The sequence below is a fragment of the Podarcis gaigeae genome (genome assembly GCF_964106915.1).
Source record: "Podarcis gaigeae genome assembly, chromosome: 11".
Classification (NCBI taxonomy): Eukaryota; Metazoa; Chordata; class Lepidosauria; order Squamata; family Lacertidae; genus Podarcis; species Podarcis gaigeae.
In genome coordinates, this window is record NC_139687.1 from 8,512,023 (window position 1) to 8,538,642 (window position 26,620).

Sequence of the window (26,620 nt, forward strand, 5' to 3'; positions counted from 1 at the left end):
CCGCCCATCTGGCTGGGCCTCCCCAGCCACTCTGGGCGGCTTCCATAAAAACCAAAAATACAGTAAAATCACACGTTAAAAACTTCCCTGAACAGGGCTGCCTTAAGATGTCTTCTGAATGTCAGGTAGTTGTTTATCGCTTTGACATCTGCTGGAAGGGCGTTCCACAGGGCGGGCGCCACTACCGAGAAGGCCCTCTGCCTAGTTCCCTGTAGCAAAGACACTTTGAGTTTTCTCTAATTCCTTATATGAGTGTGTTTGCAGCAGGCAGGGTTGGGAAGAATTTCTTTACAAACCTGGAGGATTATTTTGTCAAATAATTGTAAAGACCTGTTTCTAAAACAAAAACAAATATTGGTGAAGACAAAGCCTTAGCTGTCTCATAATCCTATATCAACAATTAAAGCTTTCTTTGAAATTGCCATTAGCACTTAGAATAAGGGGAGCTTTTGAGACAGGTTTACTGCCAGTCTGCATTACAGTCTAAACTAAGCTTTATTTCAAATTAAAACTTTCTTCTGTTTTATTGGTCTTACTACCGTGTTTACTGGAGTCTAATGCGCCATCAAATCAAATGCGCACCTCCATTTTCAGAAAATTGAAACCAAAAAAAGTATTTGCTGGAAAATGTAAATGTGCCATCGAATCTAACGTGCACCTTAATTTTCGCAACGTAATTTGGCCAAAAAATAAGCATTAGATTTGAGTAAATATGGTAGATTCACTGTTGCTCTTATGCTATCTGTTTGGACTCTAAATTGTGGAGTGTTTACTTTAACCAGACACTGTTTGTATTGTATGTGCTTACAGACAATACAGAACCATTTGTGTTGTTAGCATCTCAAGATGATCAAAAATTGCTTCCGAATTTTTGCTGCTTTCAACAGAGATTCCATGTTCCAATTTAGGAGTGCAGTCCAAACCCTGGGCTACTGCCCAATGAGGATTAACAGAGTGAAAGATCCACAGCTCGGATGCATCTGTCAGCAGAGCAGGCAAAGAGCAATCAGGCCTGGATTTGGGCTGACGCCGTCACATGACAGCAGTGGGGCTGACTTGGGATCTAATGGATCTCGGACAGGCCCTGCCTATATCTCTTCCTGCCTCCAGAGTGCCCCATTTTGGAACTTTCCACTGGCTGCTGTGGGCATCAGCAGCGGCGGGGGAGGAAGCTGTTTGGGCGCCTGGGGTGATGCGCCCACGGGCAGGGCGAGGGCGGGGCAAGCCGTGGGGCCTCTGGAGCCTGCCTGCCTCCTCCCACTCAGCTGCCCTACAGCTGGGGGAGAGGCAGCGGGCAAACAGTTTGGGCAGGAGAGACTTGTGGCTGCAGGCCCTGCAGTGAGTGCCATCCATCTGAGACCACATAACACCGGTCTTGAAAGACCTACACTGGCTCCCAGTACGTTTCCGAGCACAATTCAAAGTGTTGGTGCTGACCTTTAAAGCCCTAAACGGCCTCGGCCCAGTAGACCTTAAGGAGCGTCTCCACCCCCATTGTCCTGCCCGGACACTGAGGTCCAGTGCCGAGGGCCTTCTGGCAGTTCCCTCGCTGCGAGAAGCAAAGCTACAGGGAACCAGGCAGAGGGCCTTCTTGGTAGTGGCACCTGTCCTATGGAACCCTCCCACCGGACGTCAAAGAGAAAAACAACTACCAGACTTTTAGAAGACATCTGAAGGTGCCCCTGTTTAGGGAAGCTCTTAATGTTTCATAGGTTTTTGTATTTTAATATTCTGTTGGAAGCCACCCAGAGTGGCTGGGGAAACCCAGCCAGATGGGCGGGGTATAAATAATAAATAATCATATTATTATATTGTCACCCCCCTCAGTGGTGACACCTGGGGTGGACCACACCCACCGCACCCCCTTCCTCCACCCCTGGGCACCAGCTCTTCTGCCTATTTGTTTGTTGAGCAGCCAGAACGGGGCGCTGGTATCACTTTGTAAATGAATGCCAGCAGAGCTGGGCGGAGGGACAGCTTTTGCCCAATTCAGACCCCTGCCAAGCACAGCACAGCACAAAAGGGGGTTGGGGTTTCACCTTAAGAGAGGTTAATCTTCCTTAAAAGGTTAAAAGTTCAAGGTTGTAGGTTTGAAATTCACATTTGGGTGAATTAAGTTGCTAGGATGCTTAGAGACTCAAGAATAGGCTCACAAAGCTTAATATTTGCTTAAGAGTAGATGCAAACGCAGACCAAAGTTCAGAAAGAAAACTGTTTTGTATACAAATTGTGTTGTGGTTTGTTTTTTTTAAAAGGACTTAAAGAAAAGAGGGAAAGGGCAGGAGATTCAGGGCTCATTCCTCCCCTAACAATGCCTGCTGGTGCAAAGTTTCCTTTTGTTTCATTGAATGCCTACCTGCCAATCGTGTTGTATCCTTAGATGAATGAACTCTTGTGTTTCTTTTTTCAACTGATAGGTGATGTTGCAGAAGTGTCGTATGTTCACTCAAATCAAAATGTGGTTGGTTCAAGCAAGGCGGAAAATCAGATGAGTCGGTGGGCGGTGCAAGACGTGTTTGAACTGCAGCAGTTTTCGCAGCTCCCTGCAAATGTAGCCATACGCCCGGCCAAGGTAAAGAGAAGGATTTGTGGAATGTTTTCTGCTTCTGTTGTTGCTGGTTTTCGACCTCAGTATTTCCCTTGCTTTTCAATATTAGCAACCGTGAGTGATCAAAGGCCTAGTTCCTTGGACAAGGTGCCTCCAACAGAGTCCAAACAAAGCGCTTGCTGCTATTTTTGTATCAAGGGAGCTAGGAGTTCGGTGGATAATACGTTACAAAAGATAAAATATATTTTCACTCTGAAATACTTAATGGACATCCCAAGGATGTCCATTGTTGAATGGTTTCTTTAAAGGTCCATCATTGTTCCACCCGATGTGTATGTCTTTAAGGGGCCAGAGCAAAATAACGAGACCCAGCTTTACAGCTGTGAAACATAGCAGGTGCTGCTGAGTTGTATTGATTAAGCTGTGTCAGCAATTGGGTAGAGTATATAAGGAGAAGCACCTAGCTTTCCCATTACCCTGGGGGATGGGTTGGTGGTTGGGTCATGTTTGTTAATGTATTTACTGTAAAAGGAGTTTTTGTTTTTGTAATTAAAACCTTGTTTAAGTTATTTTTGAGTCCCTTTTTAATGCATGGTCTCCCCGGCAAGCTCTCTGCAGTGCTACTATACTGCAAATAGCCAACAATGTTGTGTACCTTTGTTTGCAGTATTTTTTTTTTTAAACTAATATTGTAAAGCGCATGCTCTGCTTTCCTTTGGACCACATCAGCGAGGCCAAGGTCTTGGCATCTGGGCAGCCCAGGACCTCTATGCAGGCTGCCCAGGCTTGCGCCCTGAGGAGGCCACTTTGGTGCTCCTAACACAGCGGTTTGACTTCACCCCCAGAGGCACAGGCCATTGTCTCTTGAGGCAGACGGATGCCAACAACAATATTGTCAAAAAAGCATACCATTTCCCTATTTTTGTTTGATAATACATGCAAACCTAGAAGCCTGTCTCCTATGCATGTGTTGCTTAATTTCAATAATATACAGTCATACCTCGAGTTGAAGTAACTTCGGGATAAGTATTTTAAGGTTGCACGTTGTGGCGACCCAGAAGTAACGGAGCGCGTTACTTCCGGGTTTTGCCGCTCGCGCATGAGCAGACGGTCAAAATGACGTCATGCGCATGCACAGAAGCAGCGAATCACGACTCGTGGGTTGCGTTTGCTTCTGGATGCGAATGGGGCTCTGGAACATTTGCACCCAGAGGTACCACTGTATATATTTAAGCACACATCTTCCTTTCTCTCTTGGCTTCTAATTCCAGTTTAGGATTTACAGGCCACAACATTACAGTGATGGTAGAAACTGCACCAGACAAATGTCTTCCTTCTGCACTGCTTTTGCAGACACAGGAGAGCTCTCGGTGTCTGACATGGCAGTCATAAGCTACTTGACTCCCTACCCTGGAGCCTGAAGTCCTTTCTCTCAAACCCTCTTTCCCCTGCCCCCTAGATTCTCTTCTCCTTTGGTACTCTTTCTTCTGAGACATCCCCGAGGTCAGCTTTCAAGTCAGAGAAGCTTTTAATCCCAGCCAAACAGCTACCATCTTTCACAAAAACTGCATTGTAAAACTTTTCTTGTTCCCAGAGCAGTTCACATGTTGATGCAAATATCAGGTTGTACCCAATGGAGTTTTCCCATTAGGTGCAAGGATCTCTGTCCCTCCTCTCCTCTTGCACCCTGTTCAGATCTGCTGGAGAAGGTTTGGAGAAACCCAGTAATACATTGGTGGTGCTGTACCAGTCAAGAAGAGGAATTCTGTTTGTGTAGGTGGAAGGTCTTGTGCTAGTGGCACAACTTTGTTGGATACAACCTATTGTTACTCTCCCTGAATTGGTTTCAGAGTCTCAACTGTCATAAGTGCCATTTCATACAGATTAAAGAACCAATATCTGCCCTTAACAGTAGCTTTTTATGAAGAAATTAAGAAAGCGTATCCTAGCAGAGAGATAGAGTGATGAGGAAAATCTGACCTACTTAATTTCTTTGTCAGCTACTGTCAATGGCATGGAAACACATCTAGAAAGAAGTTGGCAGTCGTACTTTTCCCATTTACACATTCTTTGTGTGCTTAAGCTGTGTGTAGGGTTGCCTGTGGAATGGTTTCTGCATCTTCAAAAGCTTCAGGGAAGGCTATGACTGGAAAATCTGTAGCTTTCCCAGATTAGGGATTCAGCATTGGGGAGAGCTGCATCTGTTTCATTTTGCAGGGATGGAGTTTTTGCTGACAGGACTGGCGTGTGGGACTGATAGTGACACATCCAATGAGGCAGTTCATCTATTTCCTCCTCATGTGCCAATACTAAGAGCAGATCCACACAATGTGTTTTAAGCACATCTATCACTCATGTGAAGCCCACAGCTTTGCCCAGTGAAACATTGCGCCTGTAGTTTAAGGATGTTTGGAATTGTAGTTCTGTGAGGTTGAAATTACAGTTCCCAGCATTCTATGGGCAAAGTCGTACGCTTTAAAGTGTTTGCTGAAATGCTTTAGGTATGTGCTGTGAATCTGCTTTTTAAACAACTATTTCATACCCCTATTCTCCCAGAGATTTATATGTGCTGTGTGTGTGTGTGTGTGTGTGTGTGCGCGCAGTATAATATTTTTAAGATTTATATGTGCAGTATAAGATTAATTATACTGTATGATATTTATTTATTTATTTGACTTGTTAGCTGTTCACTACAAAATAGTCTCCAAACGATTTATAAGCCCGTAATACGCTTTCATTGCTGTTAGTAATGTATGTTAGTTAGTAGTTTTTCTAAATTATAAAAAATATTAATGCTCAAAGTAGTATAAGTATACAGATTTATCAGCTCTATAGTCACACACAGATCCCTGAAGACTCCTGCAGGTTTGCAAAAGCTCACAGAAGAGAAGAAATGAGAATCTTTTTTGAAGATTTGCTGCCCCTCCAATCTCTGACCCTGACTCCAGTTTTTCCTTTGTGACGCACTCCTATCTGAGCACACAGTCCTCATTAGGACCATCGGATCTTGCTCCCCTATTTTGCTATCTCTATTCATGATCCTGCCCACTTACTTCACCAGTGCATAAATACACCAGTGCAAGAAAACCTTTAAACCTACGGTGCATCATTTCTCAAACAGTGCCTTTGCAAGCCACTTACATTGCGAGGCTGCAATATATGTTAACCTTACTTGTCCCAGAAAGTGTTAAATGCAGGGATAGAAGCAGGAGACAACAACGTAGTGGTTGTTAAGAATCATACCTTGCCGGGACGTGGATTGGCACCACATACACCACCCCTTCTGTGAAGATGGAGATGCCAGATTCTTGATGTGCATTAGATACTTACTTGGGGAAAAGTTTGAACAGGAAATGGAACCTCAGGGCTGTTGGTGGTGGTGGTGAAATGCCTAGTGATTTCATTTACTGCCTTTACCACATACTTTGACAAAGCCATTAATCTTTCTGCAGTCTTTGACTGCTATGTCCTCAGTGTACGGCTAATTTTCATGTGCGCTGTTTAATTGCTGATGATTCATATAATTTTTTTTTCAAAAGACTACACTTTCTCTCTGCTTTCCTCCTCTTTTCTATAGCTCAGCCCCTGTAATAAACTCAAAGAACGTTTCATGAAATAGGAAATCGTGGCTGCTCTGGTCTCTTATCTTTTTCTACTGGCTATTCACTTATTCTTAATGGGCACAGTCTAAGAGGAAGTTAGTCTTCTTTCGGTTCCACTGAATGAAGTGGGTGGGCAGCTTGAGCCGTCTGCTTTTATATACAATCTGCTTTTACATACAATTCATGTTTTTCAAAGAAAAAAATCTTGGCTTGTGTTATAAGCCCGCCGCCTGGCTTTCTCCTAGCGCGCCGCCCGCCGCCCCTACCCGGCGTATAAGACGACCCCCGACTTTTTAACCTCTTTTCCAGGGTTAAAAAGTCGTCTTATACGCCAAAATCTATGGTATATGCGATTTCACTTAAACGTGTGCTGCCTCGGAGCGTAACCCCTGCAAAAATGGGCAGTTGCCTGTACAGTACTAAAAGCAGCATAGTCTCTTGTTTGCTGCAAACTGTGTTGCATAGCCTAAGGATTAATGGACCAGGTTATGGGAGGGATTTTTCTGTGGTACGTAACTGGAAATTATTCTGAACACTGAAAACTGAACACAGCAATCTCTGAACTGTGGTAGGTTTTGTGGTCTGGAGGATTGCCCAGTTGAAAATAAACTTACATTTCATCTGTAGTAGATTCTCCTTTGGGTCATGGGAAGATGCTATAAACTTCACTCTGTCCCTTATCAGCCGCCCCAGAGGGGCAACTGTCCTTTTGCTGCTGCTCCAGGCAGCCTTGCAGGGCCCCCACTCTTGTGGTGCCACACCCCCGGGACACTCCGGACGGTCCTGGCTGCCCCATTGTGAGAAAGGTGCTGGGCAGAGGGGCCGTGCTTCACCCCCTCTGCCCCGTTCAGATTGTGGGTGCCTCAGCCCCATCCCAACCGAGCTGAAAACACCTCAGGTCTATAGAGTTGGTTCCTCTGTGGTGGATATCAGATCAATTTCAGATTATCTTGCTTCGGTTTCTTTCAGTGCTGCTACTGCTCTTTCTGCAAATACTAATACAGTGGTACCTTAATTCGTTCCGGAGGTCCGTTCTTAACCTGAAACTGTTCTTAACCTGAAGACCACTTTAGCTAATGGGACCTCCTGCTGCTGCCGCACCACTGGAGCACGATTTCTGTTCTCATCCTGAAGCAAAGTTCTTAACCTGAAGCACTATTTCTGGGTTAGCGGAGTCTGTAAACTGAAGCGTATGTAACCTGAAGTGTATGTAACCTGAGGTACTACTGTATATTGTTATGTATGTATGTTTTGTCATTGTTTGAGGAGGTAAATCTAATTTGAAAACATTTCAAGGTAGTAGTAATAATGATAATAATAATAATAATAATAATAATAATAATAATAATAATAATAGCTGTTTCCATTCAAAATTGAATAGATGGGAGCAAAATGGAAGAATACCCTTATGGAGTTAAATAAAACTGGATATATCCATTCTAATTGAAGTGTGCCAACTAAAATGTCCACTAAATATTTGTTAAGTTTTTATTTCTACTTTGCTTACATTACAGCTATGTTGGGGGGAAAGCCATCGCATTCTGACTGGTCTGCATATTGGGTGTTCCAGGTTTATTTCCTTTAATTTATTTTGTTTTAAAGGTTGCCTGCATCCTTTTTTGAAAAATAAAAACTCCAACAACATAAAAGTAACTTGAGCCTTCTGGAGTCAGGGAAAACATCCTCTTCTACTGTTGCCAGTCTATTTTGAATTGGATGTCTGGGTACCTCATTTGATTCCTTAATTAATTTATGTGTTAATTGGCAAAAACAGCTTCTGTGAAACAGCCTAAATAAGAATTCGAAATTACTGGTTTCTGGAATGGCCCTTGTTTGGCTTGTTTGAACACTATGTGTAAGATATCCTCTTTAAGCAATGCCCACCCACCCCCATCCTTGGTAGCAAAAAGGAGGAAAAATAATTATATGAAAGGGAACAGGATACATTTCAAAGGTTTGAAGAAATAATATTCCGCAATAGAATTAATTTGCTTTTTAAAATACTGTACCTTGGTTTTATACGGAGGCTCTCCCCCCCCCCATCAATTGCTTGTTTTCAACTTAAGTTTACTTAAAGTTTTACTGAAAAGGAATATACAAAGACAGCCATTGAATGGAGGATTAATCACTATGGCAACTGAAATGTGGTGACTGAAAAGGGGGAGAATGTATTCTCCCCTCAGCTTCCTGCCAGCTGTCATATTCAACCTTTGCGGAGTGAATCCAGTCCAAAATATAGACTATGACCAGCCCTAAGAAACTATATCTGTATTTTTATAAATTGGTACAAGTATCGCACTATAAAAGAAGACTTAATCCCCTGAATTGGATGACAGACACTTGGCACTCTTGACAGTGTTTTGACAGAGAAATAACAGGATGCTTTGTAGTAAAACCTGGATTAATGGTAAACCCCTCTTTATGTTATTGCAGTGTGGTGTAAATGAGGGAACTAAGCATTCTGTCAGCCCGGGGTTCAATGACGTGCCCTTTCTATGCCCAGTGCAGGTTTAAGTGCTCTGTGGAGTACTGTAAATACAAAGGTAGCGTTATTAAGAACCCTTTGTGCCACTTGTATTTTGTATTACATAGGTATTTTTCATAGGTTATGTAAACAAAAGGATTTCTGTCACCTGCAGTAGATTTCAGCGCAGAGCATCTGTGCAGATCTTAGGTTCGGTCAAAAAAGCTGAAAGAGGATGCACAGCCCATAGGTTTTCCAATGGTCTTTTTGGCCCATGACAGTGAGTCAAACAAGAAACAAAAATAAAACACAGCACAAAATCCCACAAAATGGGTGAAAATAGAACCAGGGAATCAAAGAGCGAAGTTTTCTGTGGCACAGCAGACAATTTAGGTGGTGATGTAGCTAAGTGAAATTTGGGGTATGTGTTTGTTCATCAAGGAGACTGTGGGTTGCAGCCTATAGTGTGGACCTTCTAGATCGACTGCGCTGAAAAGGGAGAAGTTGAAACTGTTGGTGATGTTGGTACACAGTTTAATAAATAATATTTTGAAATGTGTGATATGCAGGGAGATTTTGAAGGCTGCTCAGAAACTGCAATTGCTATTCAGTGAGTTATGTTATATTACTATTGAAATATGTAAGCACCAGGGACAAATGGAAGCGGAAGAAATGGAGGCAGTGAGAGATTTCACTTTCTTGGGCTCCATGAGCACTGCAGATGGTGACAGCAGTCACGAAATTCAAAGATGCCTGCTTCTTGAGAGAAACGCAATGACAAACCTAGACAGCATCTTAAAAAGCAGAGACATCACCTTGCCAACAAAAGGTCCATGTAGTAAAAGCTATGGTTTTCCCAGTAGTGATGTATGGAAGTGAGAGCTGGACTATAAGGAAGGCTGATTGCCGAAGAATTGATGCTTTTGAATTCTGGTGTTGGAGGAGACTCTTGAGAGTCCCATGGACTGCAAGAAGATCAAACCTATCCATTCTTAAGGAAATCAGCCCTGAGTGCTCACTGGAAGGACAGATCCTGAAGCTGATGCTCCAATACTTTGGCCACCTCATGAGAAGAGAAGACTCCCTGGAAAGTCTCCATGTTGGGAAAGATGGAGGGCACAAGGAGAAGAGGACAACAGAGGATGAGATGGTTGGACAGTGTTCTAGGAGCTACTAACATGAGTTTGACCAAACTGCGGGAGGCAGTGGAAGACAGGAGTGCCTGGCATGCTCTGGTCCACGGGGTCACGAAGAGTCGGACACGACTAAATGACTAAACAACAGCAAGCACCAGAGAAAGCCTCAACAGACTCTGGACTACTCCTGTCAGACTGGCTTTCAATGCTTACCATTCTGCTTGTTTTTGTTTTAATTCTATGATGTTGCTTAGTTTGCAGTGTTCAGACAGTTACAGTTAATTTTACTGTATTTTAAATTTTACATACTTATCTTTATTTTATTTTAGATGACTGTTGTTGTTGTTGTCTTCATTATTTCCCTTTTCATTGTGCAGGTTGCTTTGAGAAACCTGGGTGCAAAAATAGCAAGAAATCGGTCCTGCCTCATTTGAAACATCTCCTAAAATGATGTGACTCTGCAATCTGAATTATATTTTACTAGCCAATATTTATTAACTTTATTAATTTATTAAAAATTATTAAAAATTATTCTTATTGTAATTGTGCATAGCGTATTTTTATGAATGTTCAACTTATTAATATTTAAATAAATGTGCTACTAACTAATAATAATAATAGTTTTTGTACACTGCTTGAATGCAGCCTGTTGTGGAAAAGTGGGGCATAAATGAGACCATAGTAATGAAGTGTACATGACCAGTTTCTCAATGACTAGCTCTCCCTCTCCCATTTTAGAAGGGGCCCTTTTTTGGTGTCAGCAACCTAACTGCATACTGAATACAGAGACAGTTGAAAGTGATGTTTTTTTCACAGAGCATTTTTTGACATGTTAGGGCTCCAGGGACAAGTTATCACTTATTAAAACATAGCAGTCCGATTTCCTAATAGAAATATCAAACAGCTGTTGGGGGACCTTGACATCAACAACTCAAAAAGGCCACATCTGTCCCCTGTAAAAAAAACCTAAACCAAACCTCAGCTAGGAGCATAGGAGAAAAGTTAGGTGAAAAACGACTAACATGTTATATTTCACATTTGGTTTAGAAAATCAGGAAGAGTCCGTGGGAAGCTTTCTCAAGGAAGAGGAACACCAAAAAGGATAATTCAGTAAATGAAACCAGCAAGCCTTCAGTACTTTACATTAGACATCCTGTCTGTCAAAAGAAGAAGGAGGTTCACCGAGTTGGCGCCATTGCCTTCCTGGTTGGAAAAACACCCCAAAGAATCCGCAGGTAAGAATACAATTTGCAAAAATGACCTCCATTACTGCCTTTTCTCAGTTTGCTTTATATAATCTTTAGCTTTCAGTGGGGATTATTCATAATGTTATGTTTAAAAGCAGTATTGTTTTGAAACCTTTGTGATTTTAAGTGTAACCTTTGGGGAATAAACAACAGAAAATATTGCGGAAAGACAGTAAAACGAACAGTTCTGCTGGTGCATTGCAAATACCTTCAGTCAGGTTTGCTCACCTTTTCTGAAAAGTTAGAGCATGTTGATTCTTCTAGTTTTCTATGAGAATAATCATGTCTAAAACATAATATTGATGTATCCTGAAATTTTTCCACAGTAGTTTAGTGTTGCTGGAATTGTGTCCTCCTTTTAATGGTTGGAATTGCAATTTTTAGAAGAACTTTTATTGTCTAGCCAATAAATGGGGGGAGGAGAGGAGGAAAAGTCCCACAGGACTTCCGCTGCTGGGACTCATTAGGTGAATCTCACCTCATGTTTTTGCAAACCATGTTATATCAGCTTTTTGTAAACCATGGTTTTATAAACTATGGCTTGGCAATAATTCTGAATTTTCTTTTTTCTGGAAACCTGGAAATTAGTGTTACTGATTCATGTTGTAAGATATCCATTCACTTTTTTTCTTTATTTTTTTACATTATTGGGATAATTAGTTATGCTTTGTTTCACTGATGGCTGTAGGAAACAGTTTGAAGAAATGGCATCTCATTTTCAGAAGGCTTCAGTGGAAGAACTCGCCAAGCATATTATCAAAACTACATCAGAAGAAAGGCAGAAAATGCTGAAAGAATTTTACAGTGCTAAATATCCAGAGTTAAAGGACCTATTAAAAGTTGATGTTCCAGTATCTGTTTCAGAAGGAAGTGAGGAAGGAGATGTGCACAGAACCCCGTTTAGAAAAAGAAAGGCAATTTCTAAACGTGGAAAATCAAAGTCTGAGTCTTCAACAGATCTCTACGGCCAAAAAAGACATGACGCAGAAGCAAAGCAGTTTCAATTTCATCCGTTCATACAGGCTGCTGTGTGCCATAATGTGGAAGATAAACAATTGCCCACTGTCATTACCCAAGATAGCGTTAGTAGGAGAAACAGCCAGGCATTCAAGGACTTTATGGCATCTGACTCATTAAGCAGTAAATCAGGAATAATTGAGGGGCTGTCTGCAAAAGGACAGCCAAACTTGAAGGGGATGGAGTCGCCAAGAGAACCCTTTCTGTCTCCACCAGAAAGCAGACATGCTCAAATGTGCAAGAAAAGCTCTTTCGCAGACATGCTAGGAGACATCTCTATTTTAAACGACCTCTTCAAGAGCCATGAAAATAGACCAACAGAGGCACCTAGGAAGACTCTCACCGGCCCTGCAGAAAAAGCACGAACTCGGCCAAAAGACTTCTGGGACATGCTGAATGAACAGAATGATGAGAGCCTCGAAAAACTCACAGACGTGGCAGTCATAGAGAAACTGTGCGAAAGAGCTTCTACAGTCACTTCATCCCAGAAGAAAGAGGATGACGAGAAGTCTCTTTGGAAGAAAAATGACAATTTTTTATGGAAAAGATATGCAACTGACACAGATGACAAATCTTTGTCTGGCACGTGATGTCTAATTTCGAAGAAAACAAGAGGAAAACATCCACAGGTGATAACAAAAAAGATCATTCCTACCCCCCCTGGAACTGGCCCAATGAATTCGCAAGCTTCTTAAGTGCTCTTTCCACCGGTTTCCTTCCCCCTCCTTTCACAACTCCTTCAAAAGAAAGGTTGTTTTCTTTTCTCTCTCGAAAGAAGGAAACCTCTATGTTTTGAAGGAATCGTGAAAGGAAAATATCCTTGAAAAGAGGCTGAAGAAATACAAAACACATTGCATTAGCGTTAAGAAAAAGAGTGTGTTGCTCTTACAGCACCTGTGGAGATTTTCCTCCTGTTTGGCTGTTGACTTGTGAGTGCTCTTGCTTCTGGCTCCTAATTCAGGTTTAAAGAGTTAAACTTGGGAGGGAAATGTTCCAAAGCCGTGAGCCATCCCCATAAGACCCATATCAGAGTCCCGTTAGAGTCCCATTTCCCCTGCTTGTCTGCACACATGAAAAGTCTGCCCGCCTTACACACACACACCGATCCCTCTGTGCACAGGACTTGCAACACCATGGGTTGAACGGCCACATTCTTTTTATGTTTCATTGTAATTTGTTGGCCTCTGTACACTCCAACATTTTTGTCATGTTTTCTATCAGCAAAGCAGTGGCAAAGCAGTGGCAAAAGTGTGGGATTTAACTAGATACCTCCTCTGAGCTACTAGATTAACACTAGCACACTTTCAGACATCTAAAAACACCCACAAGCGAAGTTAATCGCTGCAAACACTTTGGGATTAATCAGGATTGCTCTGTCCCAAACGTTGTGACATCTTGAAAAGTGCTTGTTTGATGATGAACTAGTTTGGCAGCTGCTGAGCTGATAGCGTAAGAGATTCCTGCGAATCTATCAAGTAGTATGTATCACCAGACATCACAACCTTAGCCTGGAGGGGGTATTGAGCAAGAAGAGGTAGCTGTACTCTGCTACTTTGTGATATCTGAAACGATTCTGAAAGATAGGGCAGTTCCACTGGGATCGTTTATACAGCAAGGTGTGTAACTTTAGCAGTACAAGCCTTGCAGGCATGTATTGTTGTCTCATTTCACACCTGCTGGAAACTAAAACTTGAAGGTATCAGTGTATGAAAAAAAGCAGTATTGTAACCAGAAACCTGTCAGATTTTAATGGGGGATACAAACTTTTAATGCTAGTGTTTTAAACTGAGGACTTAAAAAAACACATCCTTACTGTACTTTTTCCCCCCAGCCTAATTTTAAAATAAATGCACATTTTATAAAGGTGATTTGTGATCCAACCTGCCACTACTTGCCGCAATGGGATGTGTTTCCACCCATGTGATGTCTGGGTGGTTGATAGTGTTTGATTTGTTTCCAATCAACTTAAATCACACATCTCTATTATTAATCAGCTTCTTGGCCATCATAACAGGAGAGTTTAAACAGTTCTTCAGCTTCTTAACTGGGGAGTTCAAATGGTTCTTCAATATTTGTATTATTTTGCAGGTATCATAATTGGAACACTCAGTAGGTACATCCGTTAACTGCATTTGGCATTGCTGGGCACTGGTTGCCAGATACTGTAATGCAGTGATGGCCAAACTTGGCCCTACAGCTGTTTTGGGAATACAACTCCCATCATCCCTAGCTAACAGGACCAGTGGTCAGGGATGGTGGGAATTGTAGTCCCAAAACAGCTAGAGGGCCAAGTTTGACCATCACTGCTGTAATGTGTCTTGTGAAACATATGCACAAGCCTCATTTAAATGAATCAAAACTGCATAGCAGCCTTTGCTTGCTGTTTCACTTCACCGTGCCACTTTCTTGAATTAATTACAATTGGCTAAGTGTATAAGTAATTGCCACGTTCGCATCACTAAATTGGTAAGTGAATTGCCAAGTGGTTTTGCCAGAAAAATGATGAAATTTCAGCTTGGATGAATTTATTGCAAGCATTTTGTCTGAAAATGAAATCCTTTTACATACGATACCTCACGTGTGCAGCTGTGAGCATTTATAAAATCAGCAATGTGTCATTGGTTCCTCTGTGCTTCACTTCCTCCAAAGTAGATTTGTAGAACATGCTCCTTTTGGGGATTGATTTGTACTGTCCCTTTTGATGAAATTAAGATGGTAGTAAAAACTAAGGCAAATAAGCAAGCCCTCGGCTCCCCAATCTCTCTCATCGCCAACGAAAGCTAATAAATGAATAGTTAAAGAACCTACCCATAGAGACGCAGGTGGTGCTGTGGGTTAAACCACAGAGCCTAGGACTTGCCGATCAGAAGGTCGGCGGTTTGAATCCCCGCGACGGGGTGAGCTCCCGTTGCTCGGTCCCTGCTCCTGCCAACCTAGCAGTTCAAAAGCACATCAAAGTGCAAGTAGATAAATAGGTACTGCTCTGGCGGGAAGGCAAACGGCGTTTCCGTGCTCTGCTCTGATTCGCCAGAAGCAGCTTAGTCATGCTGGCCACATGACCCGGAAGCTGTACGCCGGCTCCCTCGGCCAATAAAGCAAGATGAGTGCCGCAATCCCAGAGTCTGCCACGACTGGACCTAATGGTCAGGGGTCCCTTTACCTTTACCTTTAAAGAACCTACCCACACGATGCTGAAACAGTAACCTTGCCCATGCACTATGTAAGACAGGGGTCATCAAACTTTTTCAGTAGGAGGCCAGTCCCTCAGACCTTGTTGGGGGCCGGACTGTATTTTGAAAAATAATAATGAACTAATTCCTATGCCCCACAAATAACCCAGAGATGCATGTTAAATAAAAGGACACATTCTACTCATGTAAAAACACGCTGATTCCCGGCCAGATTGAGGTGATTGATCCGCCCCGGGCCTTAGGTTGCCTACCCATGGTCTAACATTTCTGTCTCACATTGAATGTAACTGATCTGTAAAAAGGATTCTATGAACTGAAAGCAGAGACACTGTATGTACTTTTGTAACCCAAGAAAATCTTTAATAAAAACCATTTTTTTTTAAATAGCTAGATTTGGAAATTATTTTTTTTCCAAAGTCAAGAGAAGAACCTTGCAAATTTGGAAGCTCACGTTTGCCTCTTCCATTATCTGTATTTTGCCTGCAAAAGTATTCTCAGCCTTTTAGATTTTAATCTTCTGTGTTACTATATTTACTTATTAAAGCTTGTATTCACCCTTTCAATAGCGGTGAACAGGGCGAGTTAGAATTAAATAATTGAAAGTACAATAAATAAAAATCTAAATGCTTGCAAGCCTATAATTAAGCATAATGTAGTAGTGTTTGCTTTAACTAGATGGAGTAGAGCACCTCATAATTAAGTCTCTTTAAAACTTTTTAATACCCTTTGTTGACAATCCCTTCAATGAAAAACATCTCTATCGAGTTCTGCTAAAACAAACATTTGTTGAGGAAAGCTAATTTCTTGTACTGAGAGGCACTTTTCAGTTTTATGAATGGCCTGCACTGTGGATAGATTATCATTACATCCCACGTAAGTTATTTAAGACAATGAAAATCTTAGGTTTATTGCCAAAGAACTATGACCCTGTTGCACTGCAGGCCACCCAGCTTCCCCATTAAAAACAGTAAGAATTCCCTGGGGTCTCTTATCAGCTAGTCAGGAGACAGTGCAGAAGAGAATACCCTTGGCCATGCCACAAAATAGTCTGCAGAAGACAAGGTAATGTGTAAAAAGCTTTTCGTGAAACTTGCAAACAGGTGGTTAGCCACATCCTTTGCCAACCTGATATAAGCTGTAATGGCTACAGGCAAAAGGAACTGTAGTCTAGAACAGGGGTCAGCAACCTAAGGCCCATGGGCCAAAAGCGGCCCGCGGAGGTCGTTTGGTTGGCCATAAGCTGTCCCCGAACTGAGCTGCCCACTCGCATGCTGGGCTAAACCAGCGCGGCATGGGGACTCTTCTGCGGCGCCGGAAATCGCATCTGTGCACGCGCAGACGCCGAAAATCGTAGGCGCGTACACTCACATGCATGCACAATCCGGCCTATGGAGGGATCTCTGCAGGACCGATCTGGCCCAGGCAAGATAAACCTTGCTGACCCCTGGTCTAGAACATATGGAAGGCACTAGGTTGGCAAAGCCTCGACTGTCCTTTCCGTAGACTCTCAGGTAGGATACAACCTCAGTTGTATGGATCCATACAATGGATGACCTTGGATCCCAAATGCCCTGGAACTCAGACGTTTTGGCTCCCAAACTTGGACGTGATTGTTCCAGTTTGCGAATGTGCTTTTGGAACCTGAACGTCCGACGGGGCTTCCGCGGCTTCTGATTGGCTGCAGGAAGTTTTGGAAGTTGAACGGACCTCCGGAACGGATTCTGGTACAAATGTATATGTTCAAGTCCTCCTGCTAATGTCTTGTTCCAAAGGCATTGCTGTGTGCAGTACAATCACTTAGTAAGAAACTAGTCCTTTGTTGATTACAAAATTACTATATTGGCAACCTCACATTTATGGATGCTGAATCTTCGTGCAACTGCACATACACACATCAGACCAAACCTGGAAGTGGCCCAAAAACATCACAAAAAGGCTGGTGGAGGAATGTGGTGTTTGCAGGCTTTTCCAATGGTATTTCAAATACAGTGGTACCTCGCAAGACGAATGCCTCGTAAGATGAAAAACTCGCAAGACGAAAGAGTTTTTCGGTTTTTGAGTTGCTTTGCAAGACGAATTTCCCTATGGGCTTGCTTCGCAAGACGAAAACGTCTTGCAAGTTTGTTTCCTTTTTCTTAAAACCGTTAATACCCAGGGTGCATTCAGGGGGTGCAGTTGCGACTTGACTTTGAGGAGCAACTCATAGCACGCGGTGTGGTAGCCTTTTTTGAGGTTTTTGAAGACTTTGGTGATTTTTGAAGCTTTTCCAAAATCCGTGCTTCGCAAGACGAAAAATTTGCAAGACGAAAAAACTCGCAGAACGAATTAATTTCGTCTTGCGAGGTACCACTGTATATGCGATTTCACTTAAACATGTGGTGAGTGCGTAAATGGGCAGTTGCCTGTACAATACTAAAAGCAGCATAGTCTCTTGTTTGCTGCAAACTGTGTGGCATAGCCTAAGGATTAATGGACCAGGTTATGGGAGGGATTTTTCTGATGCATAGTTTCTGGAAGGGGTGGGAAAGCAATTTTGATTTGTATGACTCCTGAAAGTTTTGAAATTTCAGATTTAACACTACATTAATAAAAGGATTTGTGGGTGTCCTTGCCTGTATAAGCTGTTTAATAATAATAATAATAATAATAATAATAATAATAATAATAATAATAATATCTTTATTGTCATTGCCCCCTCTCGGGGACAACGAAATTACTTGGCTGCTCCATGCAACGGGAAATTGTTCTGAAAACTGAACACAGCAATCTCTGAACTGTGGTGGGTTTTGTGGTCTGGAGGATTGCCCAGTTGAAAATAAACGTAAATTTTATCTGTAGCAGATTCTCCTTTAGGTCATGGGAAGATGCTATAAACTTCACTCTGTCCTCGCAGTAGACATAATGCATTTTAGTTTGCTAAATATTGAAGTTCAAGGTAGTTTGCACCAAACAACCTCAAAAATACTCATGGCATAACAGTTTTGTGCTTCTAGCAATATGCTGAAAACCTACCTGATTACACAAGCATTTCTAGTCCATTGGTACATCCAGGCAGCTGCTGTGGTTACTGAATTATTGTGATTTTTATATTAATCATGAATTTGTGTCTTATTGCTTATATTGTTTAGTTTTATTTGTTTCTACACATGACTTTGACACTTCAAAATATAAAGTGTCATATACATGTGTCAGAGCTGCCTCTAGGTCCCAGCTCACAGAGGACCAACGCTAGGCTGTCGTAATGTACAAAAGTCTTTATTGAAGTTCAGTTTCCATTTCAAAGCCACAGCGTGCAGCCCTACATCTTAAACCCTAGATCGGCGAAGTCCCGTCTGAGTCTCCTCCCCTCTGACACCAGTTTAAGATCCTAGCCCTGCTCCACCTTTTCCGCTGCTCTCTCCTCCTCTGGGTCCTCCTGCCCGCTGGGGCATTGCCCTTTCTGGACTCTTCCGACGCTGAGTCGCTTAGCTCCTCCCCCTGCCTCCGGCGGGCTTTAGGACCCGGTTCCCAATCCTCATTCTCTGCTGTCCCGCGCTCCTGTACATTTGAACTTGCCTCTCGCGCCAACCCAGTGACCTTTCTCCTAACCGTTACACTACTTCTGCCACTGCTTCCCTCTTCCGTGATACTGGCCAGATCTGACCTCCCCTCCATTGTCCGACTCTCCGATGGAGGCGTGGTCAGCCTTGCCTCGTCTTCTCTCCCTGGTGGGGAATGCACTGGCCCCGATACTTGGGACTCTTCCCCCCCACTCTGCTCTGGTGGGGAAGCTGGTCCTGATTTCCCTGCTGCCCCCTTGCTCCTGGGGCGTTCCCCTTGTGAACCCCCTACCCCTGGCCACTGGCACCCCCTTCTGTGAGTCTTCCGATTTGCTGGAGAGGCTCATGGAATCCCTCGGCCCACTGTCCTCTTCTCCTACGCTCCCCTCGGATTCTTCCCCTTCGCTCTCCACTCCTGAGCCCCTGACAACATGTTTTACATACCGTATTTTTCGCTCTATAAGACGCACTTTTTCCCTCCTTAAAAATAAGGGGAAATGTGTGTGCGTCTTATGGAGTGAATGCAGGCTGCGCAAGCTAAGCCAGAAGCCAGAACAGCAAGAGGCATCGCTGCGCAGCACTCCCTCTTCCTGTTCTAGCTTCTGGCTTAGCTCCTCAGTCCCTTCCCCCACCTCCCGGAAAAGCTTCCAAGAGCTGCGCGGAGCATGTGTGCGGCTCTTGGGGGCTTTTCCCCGAGGATAAAGAGGCTGCCCTTCTCCCTCCTTGGGGAAAAGCCTGCAAGCGCCACACACACGCTCCACGCAGCTTGTGAAAGGGAGCGCTGAGCAGAGCCTGGGATGCATACAGGCTCTGCCCAGCGCTCCTTTTAAAGAATATTTTTTTTCTTGCATTCCCCCTCTAAAAACTAGGTGCGTCTTATGGTCAGGTGCGTCTTATGGGGCGAAAAATACGGTAAATAAAAACATCAGACTCCAAGGAGGTGGCTTCATTGCTCCGGGTACGTAACATGTTTCATAATAGAAAAGTACACTTGAGTTATGTCTCTTAAAGTGTGCAAGAATAATAAAATTACCATAAACCTTGTCATTCCAAGTACAGCCAGGATATGATGATGATGATAATGATGATGATAATAATATTTTATTTATACCCCGCCCTTCCCGGTTCAAAAACCGGGCTCAGGGCGGCTAACAACAAATTTAAACACTTACTTATAAAAGCAGCATAAAATACAGTATAAAAACATGAATAACAAAAAATTCAAAAATAAAAAATCAATTTAAGGGAAATAAGTATTAGATAATCCCCAGGGCTAGCTGGCTGAATTGGTCCTACTTGGGCCAGCGAGGAGGCCAGGGGAGAATTAGCTGTGGGGGTCTCATGTTTTCTGCCTTAAGTTTAAAATGGCCTTTAGAAAACTACTATTTCTCCTCTAGCTTAATGCTAAGATATATATTTGTGCTCCCCCCCCCCCCGGTGTGTTCATGTGCCAAAAAGGAGGGCATGCAACAAATTCTCTGCAATATACAAAGTGGCAGAGCAGGTGCATTTGCCCTGGCCACACATAACCAAATTCCTGTGGGATTCAAGTCATTTCCTCTTTGGAAGTGGCTTCTCAAGCAGGAGTTTTTATATGGTACCCCTAAGAGGTTTAAAAGGGATAAGGCAAATTCATGGAGGGTAAGACTATAAATAAGGGACGCGGGTGGCGCTGTGGGTTAAACCACTGAGCCTAGGGCTTGCTGATCAGAAGGTCGGCGGTTCGAATCCCCGCGACGGTGTGAGCTCCCGTTGCTCAGTCCCTGGCTCCTGCCAACCTAGCAGTTCGAAAGCATGTCAAAGTGCAAGTAGATAAATAGGTACCTCTCCGGCAGGAAGGTAAACGGCGTTTCCGTGCGCTGCTATGGTTCGCCAGAAGTGGCTTAGTCATGCTGGCCACATGACCCGGAATTTGTACGCCGGCTCCCTCGGCCAATAAAGCGAGATGAGCGCCGCAACCCCAGAGTCTGCCATGACTGGACCCAATGGTCAGGGATCCCTTTACCTTTACCTTTAAGACTATAAATGGCTACTAGACATGATGGGTTATACCATGACTCTGTGGTGTGTGGCAGTAATGCTTCCACACAGTAATGCCAGTTCCTACAAACCTCAGGAGGGGAGAGTGCTCTTGCGCCCAGGTCCGGTTTGCAGGATCCCCAGGCTTCTGGTTGGCCGCTGTGGGAGCAGGATGCTGGACTACGTGGGCCATTAGCCTCATCCAGCAGGCTCTTATGTTCTTGGGTTAGGTAGACACAGGGACCCAACTCCATCTCCATCATTGATAAAGCCCTACTAAAACGCACAAAACTCCTAAACAAGTACAGTGGTACCTCGAGTTACAGACGCTTCAGGTTACAGACTCCGCTAACCCAGAAATAGGACCTCAGGTTAAGAACTTTGCTTCAGAATGAGAACAGAAATCAGGCGGCGGCAGCGGGAGGCCCCATTAGCTAAAGTGGTACCTCAGGTTAAGAACAATTTCAGGTTAAGAACGCACCTCCAGAACAAATTAAGTTTTTAACCCGAGGTACCACTGTATACATTTTTTTTTAAAAAAAAAACAAATTAAAACATAAAATCAGCAAAACTCTTGAAATATGTAAGCTTGCTGAAATATAACAGTTTTCGGCAGGTATCTGAAAGAGCATGGCAAGTGCAGTTGCTATAATTTTGCTCATGTCCGAAAAACTGGTCTCCCATCTCCCCAGCAAACTCCCTCTCCACACATAAAATTTGGCACGTTGTGAATGCCGCTGTGGTATCCCACATCCTGATAAAAGAGGGATGAGAAAGAAAATAAACTGGATTAAGGTTTCTGCATGGAAGCCCTCCCCACAACCATTGTCTGGATTCCGTCTCAAAATACAGGACACTAATAAAAAAAAATCCACTCACACTGAGTGTTGTCCTTCCTCCATACCTTCTTTTGGTCTTTGAGAACCCTTTTTTTTATGTGTGTTCCTTTCACTGAGCCACGGAGAACTTTTGAGAACCTAATTCTGCCTGCTGCTGCTCTATATAAACCATGGCCATGCCTGAACAGGGGAGTTCCCAGAGAAGAGATTGTGACTGCCCTGCTCCTCCCCTGGTCCTGCTGCTTCCACGTTCCCACCAGCTAAACCTGGGCTAATGGTTTCTCACCTCCAGACAAACCATGAGCTGTAAAACCAAGAACAAGCTTGGTTACAGCTTGCAGTTTGTGTGGAGTGAGATAATCCACGAACCCAGGTTTGGATGATGCACTAAGCCAAGCCATGGCTTAGCACATGGTTGTGTAGGGCCACTGGGGGAGGAGTAGAGTGGCTATGACCTCTATGGCTTAGATCAGGCATCTCCAAACTTGGCCCTCCAGATGCCGTTGGACTACAACTCCCATCATCCCTAGCTAACAGTGATCAGGGATGATGGGAACTGTAGTCCCAAAACATCTGGAGGGCCAAGTTTGGGGATCCCTGACTTAGAGTTTCATGCAAAACCTTCCACTGTGCTATTACCAAGGCCCTTCAGTCAATCTACTCTGTTGCAGAGGATGGTCTGTAACATGTTACTATGCCCCCACCCACCCACCCACCCCACCAGACACATAAATTACAGCTTTCAGGTAGAGAAGATTTACTGTGGGGACGACCTGTTTGCCCTTACATCTGATAACAGGGACCACCAGAAGGGAAGATTGCTTGCTTCTGTTTTCTCCTCAACAGATATTGATTGTATCTTGCCCTAAGGGTAAAAGCTGTGGTTTTTTAAAAAGGGACTAAATAAATGACTATGTAGTCTGATAGCAGACTCCCCCCAACCTTTTTGTATTCAGATAGCCACATAACTCACAAGTGGTGAAACGAGAAGGAAGTTATGATGATCTATCCAATATAAGTGTGGGTAAAACCTCTCACAGAATCTAGCATGTGTTCTGCACATGCCCCATATGGTAAATATCCTACCTTTTATAAGTGCTTTTGAGAGTTGATACAAGCTATACTAGGGCAGCGTTCTGTTTTTCTACACTTCACACAAATGTTGGTTGCTGTTTATCATGTGCCTGTGAGGGGTGCAGAGTATTCCATCACTACCGCAAAAAAATAAAATAAATGTAAATAAGCTGCTTCTTCTTTTGAAAGCAAAAACACATCCACATTATAAAAGATTTGTCAAGTGAACATTTAATGAGATAAACTGGCATATCTGGATAAAAGTATAAAGCGCAGAAGACAATTCTTTACCAATTCCACCGCTTCTCCTTGAACAATATTCACAATTTCATTTCATTTCTTAACCATAATAATAATAATAATAATAATAATAATAATAATAATAATTTATTCATACCCCACCAATCTGCCTGGGTTTTTCCAGCCACTCTGGGTGGCTCCCAACAGAATATTAAAAACACGATGAAACATCAAACGTTAAAAACTTCCCTAAACAGGGCTGCCTTCTAAAAGTCAGATAGTTGTTTATTTCTTAGACATCTGGTGGGAGGGCGTTCCACAGGGCAGGCGCCACTACCGAGAAGGCCCTCTGCCTGGTTCCCTGTAACCTCACTTCTCGCAGTGAGGGAACCGTAAGAAGGTCCTCGGAGCTGGACCTCAGTGTCCAGGCAGAACGATGGGGGTGGAGACGCTCCTTCAGGTATACACTATGAATTGCCCTTGGAAACATACTGGGAGTTTTTCAGGACCAGTGTTACATGGTCTTGGTGGCCACCCCCAGTCACCAGTGTAGGTGCCGCATTCTGGATTAGTTGTAGTTTCTGGGTCACCTTCAAAGGTAGCCCCACATAGAGCGCATTACAGTAGGCTAAGCGGGAGATAACTAGAGCATGCACCACTCTCGTGAGACAGATAGGGTCTCAAGCTGCGTACCAGATGGAGCTGGTAGACAACTGCCCTGGACACAGAATTGACCTGTACCTCCATGGACAGCTGTGAGTCCAAAATGACTCCCAGGCTGTGCATCTGGTCCTTCAGGGGCACGGTTACCCTGTTCAGGACCAGGGAATCCTCCACACCTGCCTGCCCCATCCACCAAAAGCAGTACTTCTGTCTTGTCAGGATTCAGCCTCAATCTGTTAGCCACCATCCATCCTCCAACCGCCTCCAGACACTCACACAGGACCTTCACCGCCTTCACTGGTTCTGATTTAAAAGAGAGGTAGAGCTGGGTATCATCTGCATACTGATGAACACCCAGCCCAAACCCCCTGATGATCTCTCCCAGCAGCTTCATATAGATGTTAAAAAGCATGGGCGAGAGGACAGAACCCTGAGGCACCCCACAAGTGAGAGCCCAGGGGTCACACTTTATCTAAAGGTTCCAGGGTGGTGTGCAAAAAGTATGGCTTCAAATCTTGGTTTCTGTTGCATGACGAACTTGGTCATACAATCGACCTAGCTGCATCTCCACCTATCTTTTTTAAGATTTAGGTCAACAACTTTGGACGAAACTGAAAACAAAAACAAAAGCTCAATAACTGGTTTGAGGAAAGTGGACCAAATTGGGACTGGTGCCATGCTAAATTTGACCCACAGGTTCCTCATCCCTGGTCTACTCTGGGGTTATGGCGCTCATTTCACTTTACAGGCCAAGGGAGCTGGCATTCGTCTACAGACAGTTTTTCTGGGTCATGTGGCCAGCACGACTAAGCCATTTCTGGCGCAATGGAACACCGAAACCAGAGTAGTGCACGGAAACGCCGTTTACCTTCCCGCCGGAGCATTACCTGTTTATCTACTTGCACTTTTTGGCGTGCCTTCGAACTGCTAGGTATACCCATTTAATACAGTGGATGCTCATGTTGCGAACGTGATCTGTGTGGGAGGCACGTTCGTAATCCGCAATGCCATGTCTGCGCACGCGCGGGTTGCCATTCGGCACGTCTGTGCATGCGCAAAGCACGATTTAGCACTTATGTGTGATTGCCGAAACCCGGAAGTAAGCCATTCAGGTACTTCTGGGTTTTGGAGCATCCGTAACCCAAAAAAACACAACCTGAAGAGTCTGTAACCCGAGGTATGACTGTACTTAGTATCTGACTCCATGCTCTGTGTGTATCACAGCTTTCCGGGTAGAAAATATAGCAGTGCCTGCAAAATGTAAAACCCCACAAACAGTAGAAATACCTTGAGAGAATGGCCTGTTACACCAATCAAAAGAAGCAGCACATTTTACTGCACAAAAAGGCACTGATTGCTCAAGGAAAGCATTGTCAAACCTTCACATCTTGTATGTAGAGATGGTCTCTGAAAGCAGCAAGAAGTCTAGCTTTAAAGTTGTGCCTCTTGCGGTGTCCAGCCTCCCCTTGAATAGGCAGTGTCTGAAACTGCAAGGATATCAGCTGCCTTTTCCCTTCAAAACCTGCCTATAAAAGCAGAAGGGTTAGGGGGAAAGGATTTCTGTGATTTCCCCTTCAGCATGGCAGGCATATACTGTAGTAATCCATTTTTTCATCAGCTTATTGCTAACAATCAGCCACCTAAGCTCTGAAAACCTCCTTTTGCCGTTAGTTGTAGATGGATGCTTAAAGGATTTAAGAATGTCAGTCATCATCTTGTTTTGCGGGGGGGGGGGGTGGTGGCAGGATCGGTGGGAGGGGAGGAAAAGGAGGAGTGAGCCGGAGTTCAGAAATTGCACTGTGTGTGTGGTCTGAGGTTATTTTCTCGTTTTATGAAATTCATGCTTCATTCTGGGCTCAAGCAAACCTTGTGCGTCACTGAATGAGCCCCTTATCCACTTTCCAAAACACTGGGAGGGAAAAAAAAAAAGATTTGAAAGGGCTCTGTGGGCGGATTGCAACTATCAGCAAAAATGAATAAGCGAACTTATTTAACTCAGGTGTCCCCTCCCCCGAAGCTTAAACATAACAACTTTAAAGCAACATATGGCCATGGAAAAAGAGAATACAAACCTGAATGCTTATTAGGGGGGGGCTGCTTTAGTTTGAAAGCCAGATTACAGGGTCTTGATGTGCACAGAGGGCTATAAAATCATGGTCAGAAAGGGAAATGGGGGTAAGGCTTGGGGAAATGATTAAATGACTGCTCAGGCTGTAACTTTGGTTGTGCAAGTACCATACATTTAAAACACACTTTGCCCCTCAAAAGAATTCTGGGAACTGTAGTTTGCCCTGCACATAGCTACAGTTCCCAGCACCCCTGAGGAACTATAATTCCCAATGTTCTTTTGAGAGGAAATGTGCTTTAAATGGATGGTATGTGTGCAGTTTTCCTCAGGCATTTACCTTTCGACCTACATACCAATTACAGTTCCTCCCAACATAAGTGCACTTACTGAAAGGAAATAAATCTCAGGCAATGGTTTTATATACCGTATTTTTCGCCCTATAGGACGCACAGTCCCATAAGGTGACCTAGTTTTTTTTGGGGGGGGGAATAATGGGGGAAAAATTATTTCCCCCCCAGCCCCCAGAACAGGCAACTCTCCGCAAGCCATGGGAGCCTGGCGCTGGGCTCCAGCGCCTTGCGGAGAGCTGCGCAAAGCCTGGAGAGCAAGAGGGGTCGGTGCGCACCGACCCCTCTCGCTCTCCAGGCTTCAGCAAAACCCTGCATTTGCCCCATAGGACGCACAAACCTTTCCCCTTCATTTTTGGAGGGGAAAAAGTGCATCCTATGGGGCGAAAAATACCGTACTTTAAGTTTACTATCCTTATTTTACTTTATTTTTTAACTGGCATTGGAGCCTGGGAGTTGCCATTTTTATTTTCCCAGAATGCAGTGGGCTCACCCTGGTGCCCTGTCCTAACAGTGCTATTTAATCACACAGGGAATGTGACATGTAGTTTGGTACTCACTTGCAACAACAACAACAACAACAATAATAATTAATAATAGTAATTCATTATTTATACTCCGTCCAT

General features: G+C 43.7%; 1 protein-coding gene and 1 long non-coding RNA gene across 10 annotated transcripts in view; one reads left to right on the forward strand and one right to left on the reverse strand.

Moving 5' to 3' along the window:
- The window catches only part of ERCC6L2 (ERCC excision repair 6 like 2), a 58,036-nt gene extending 43,450 nt beyond the window's left edge, over nt 1–14,586 (forward strand). For 5 of the 9 annotated variants that reach the window (XM_083701881.1, XM_083701880.1, XM_083701884.1 and 2 more), the window contains 3 exons: nt 2,418–2,572; nt 10,798–10,985; nt 11,686–14,586. In XM_083701881.1, coding sequence (XP_083558007.1) covers nt 2,418–2,572; nt 10,798–10,985; nt 11,686–12,604 — 1,262 coding nt within the window. In that variant the 3' untranslated portion in view covers nt 12,605–14,586. The remainder of the gene's footprint in view (nt 1–2,417; nt 2,573–10,797; nt 10,986–11,685) is intronic. The other 4 variants (XR_014555936.1, XR_014555938.1, XR_014555937.1 and 1 more) reach the window with 2 other exon arrangements.
- On the reverse strand, nt 13,843–16,378 carry LOC310826835. The gene is made up of 2 exons (XR_014556010.1): nt 15,192–16,378; nt 13,843–14,818 (listed from the first exon to the last, which is right to left on the reverse strand). It is a non-coding gene; the product is annotated as an uncharacterized lncRNA (long non-coding RNA).
- Nucleotides 16,379–26,620: the final 10,242 nt, after the last annotated feature.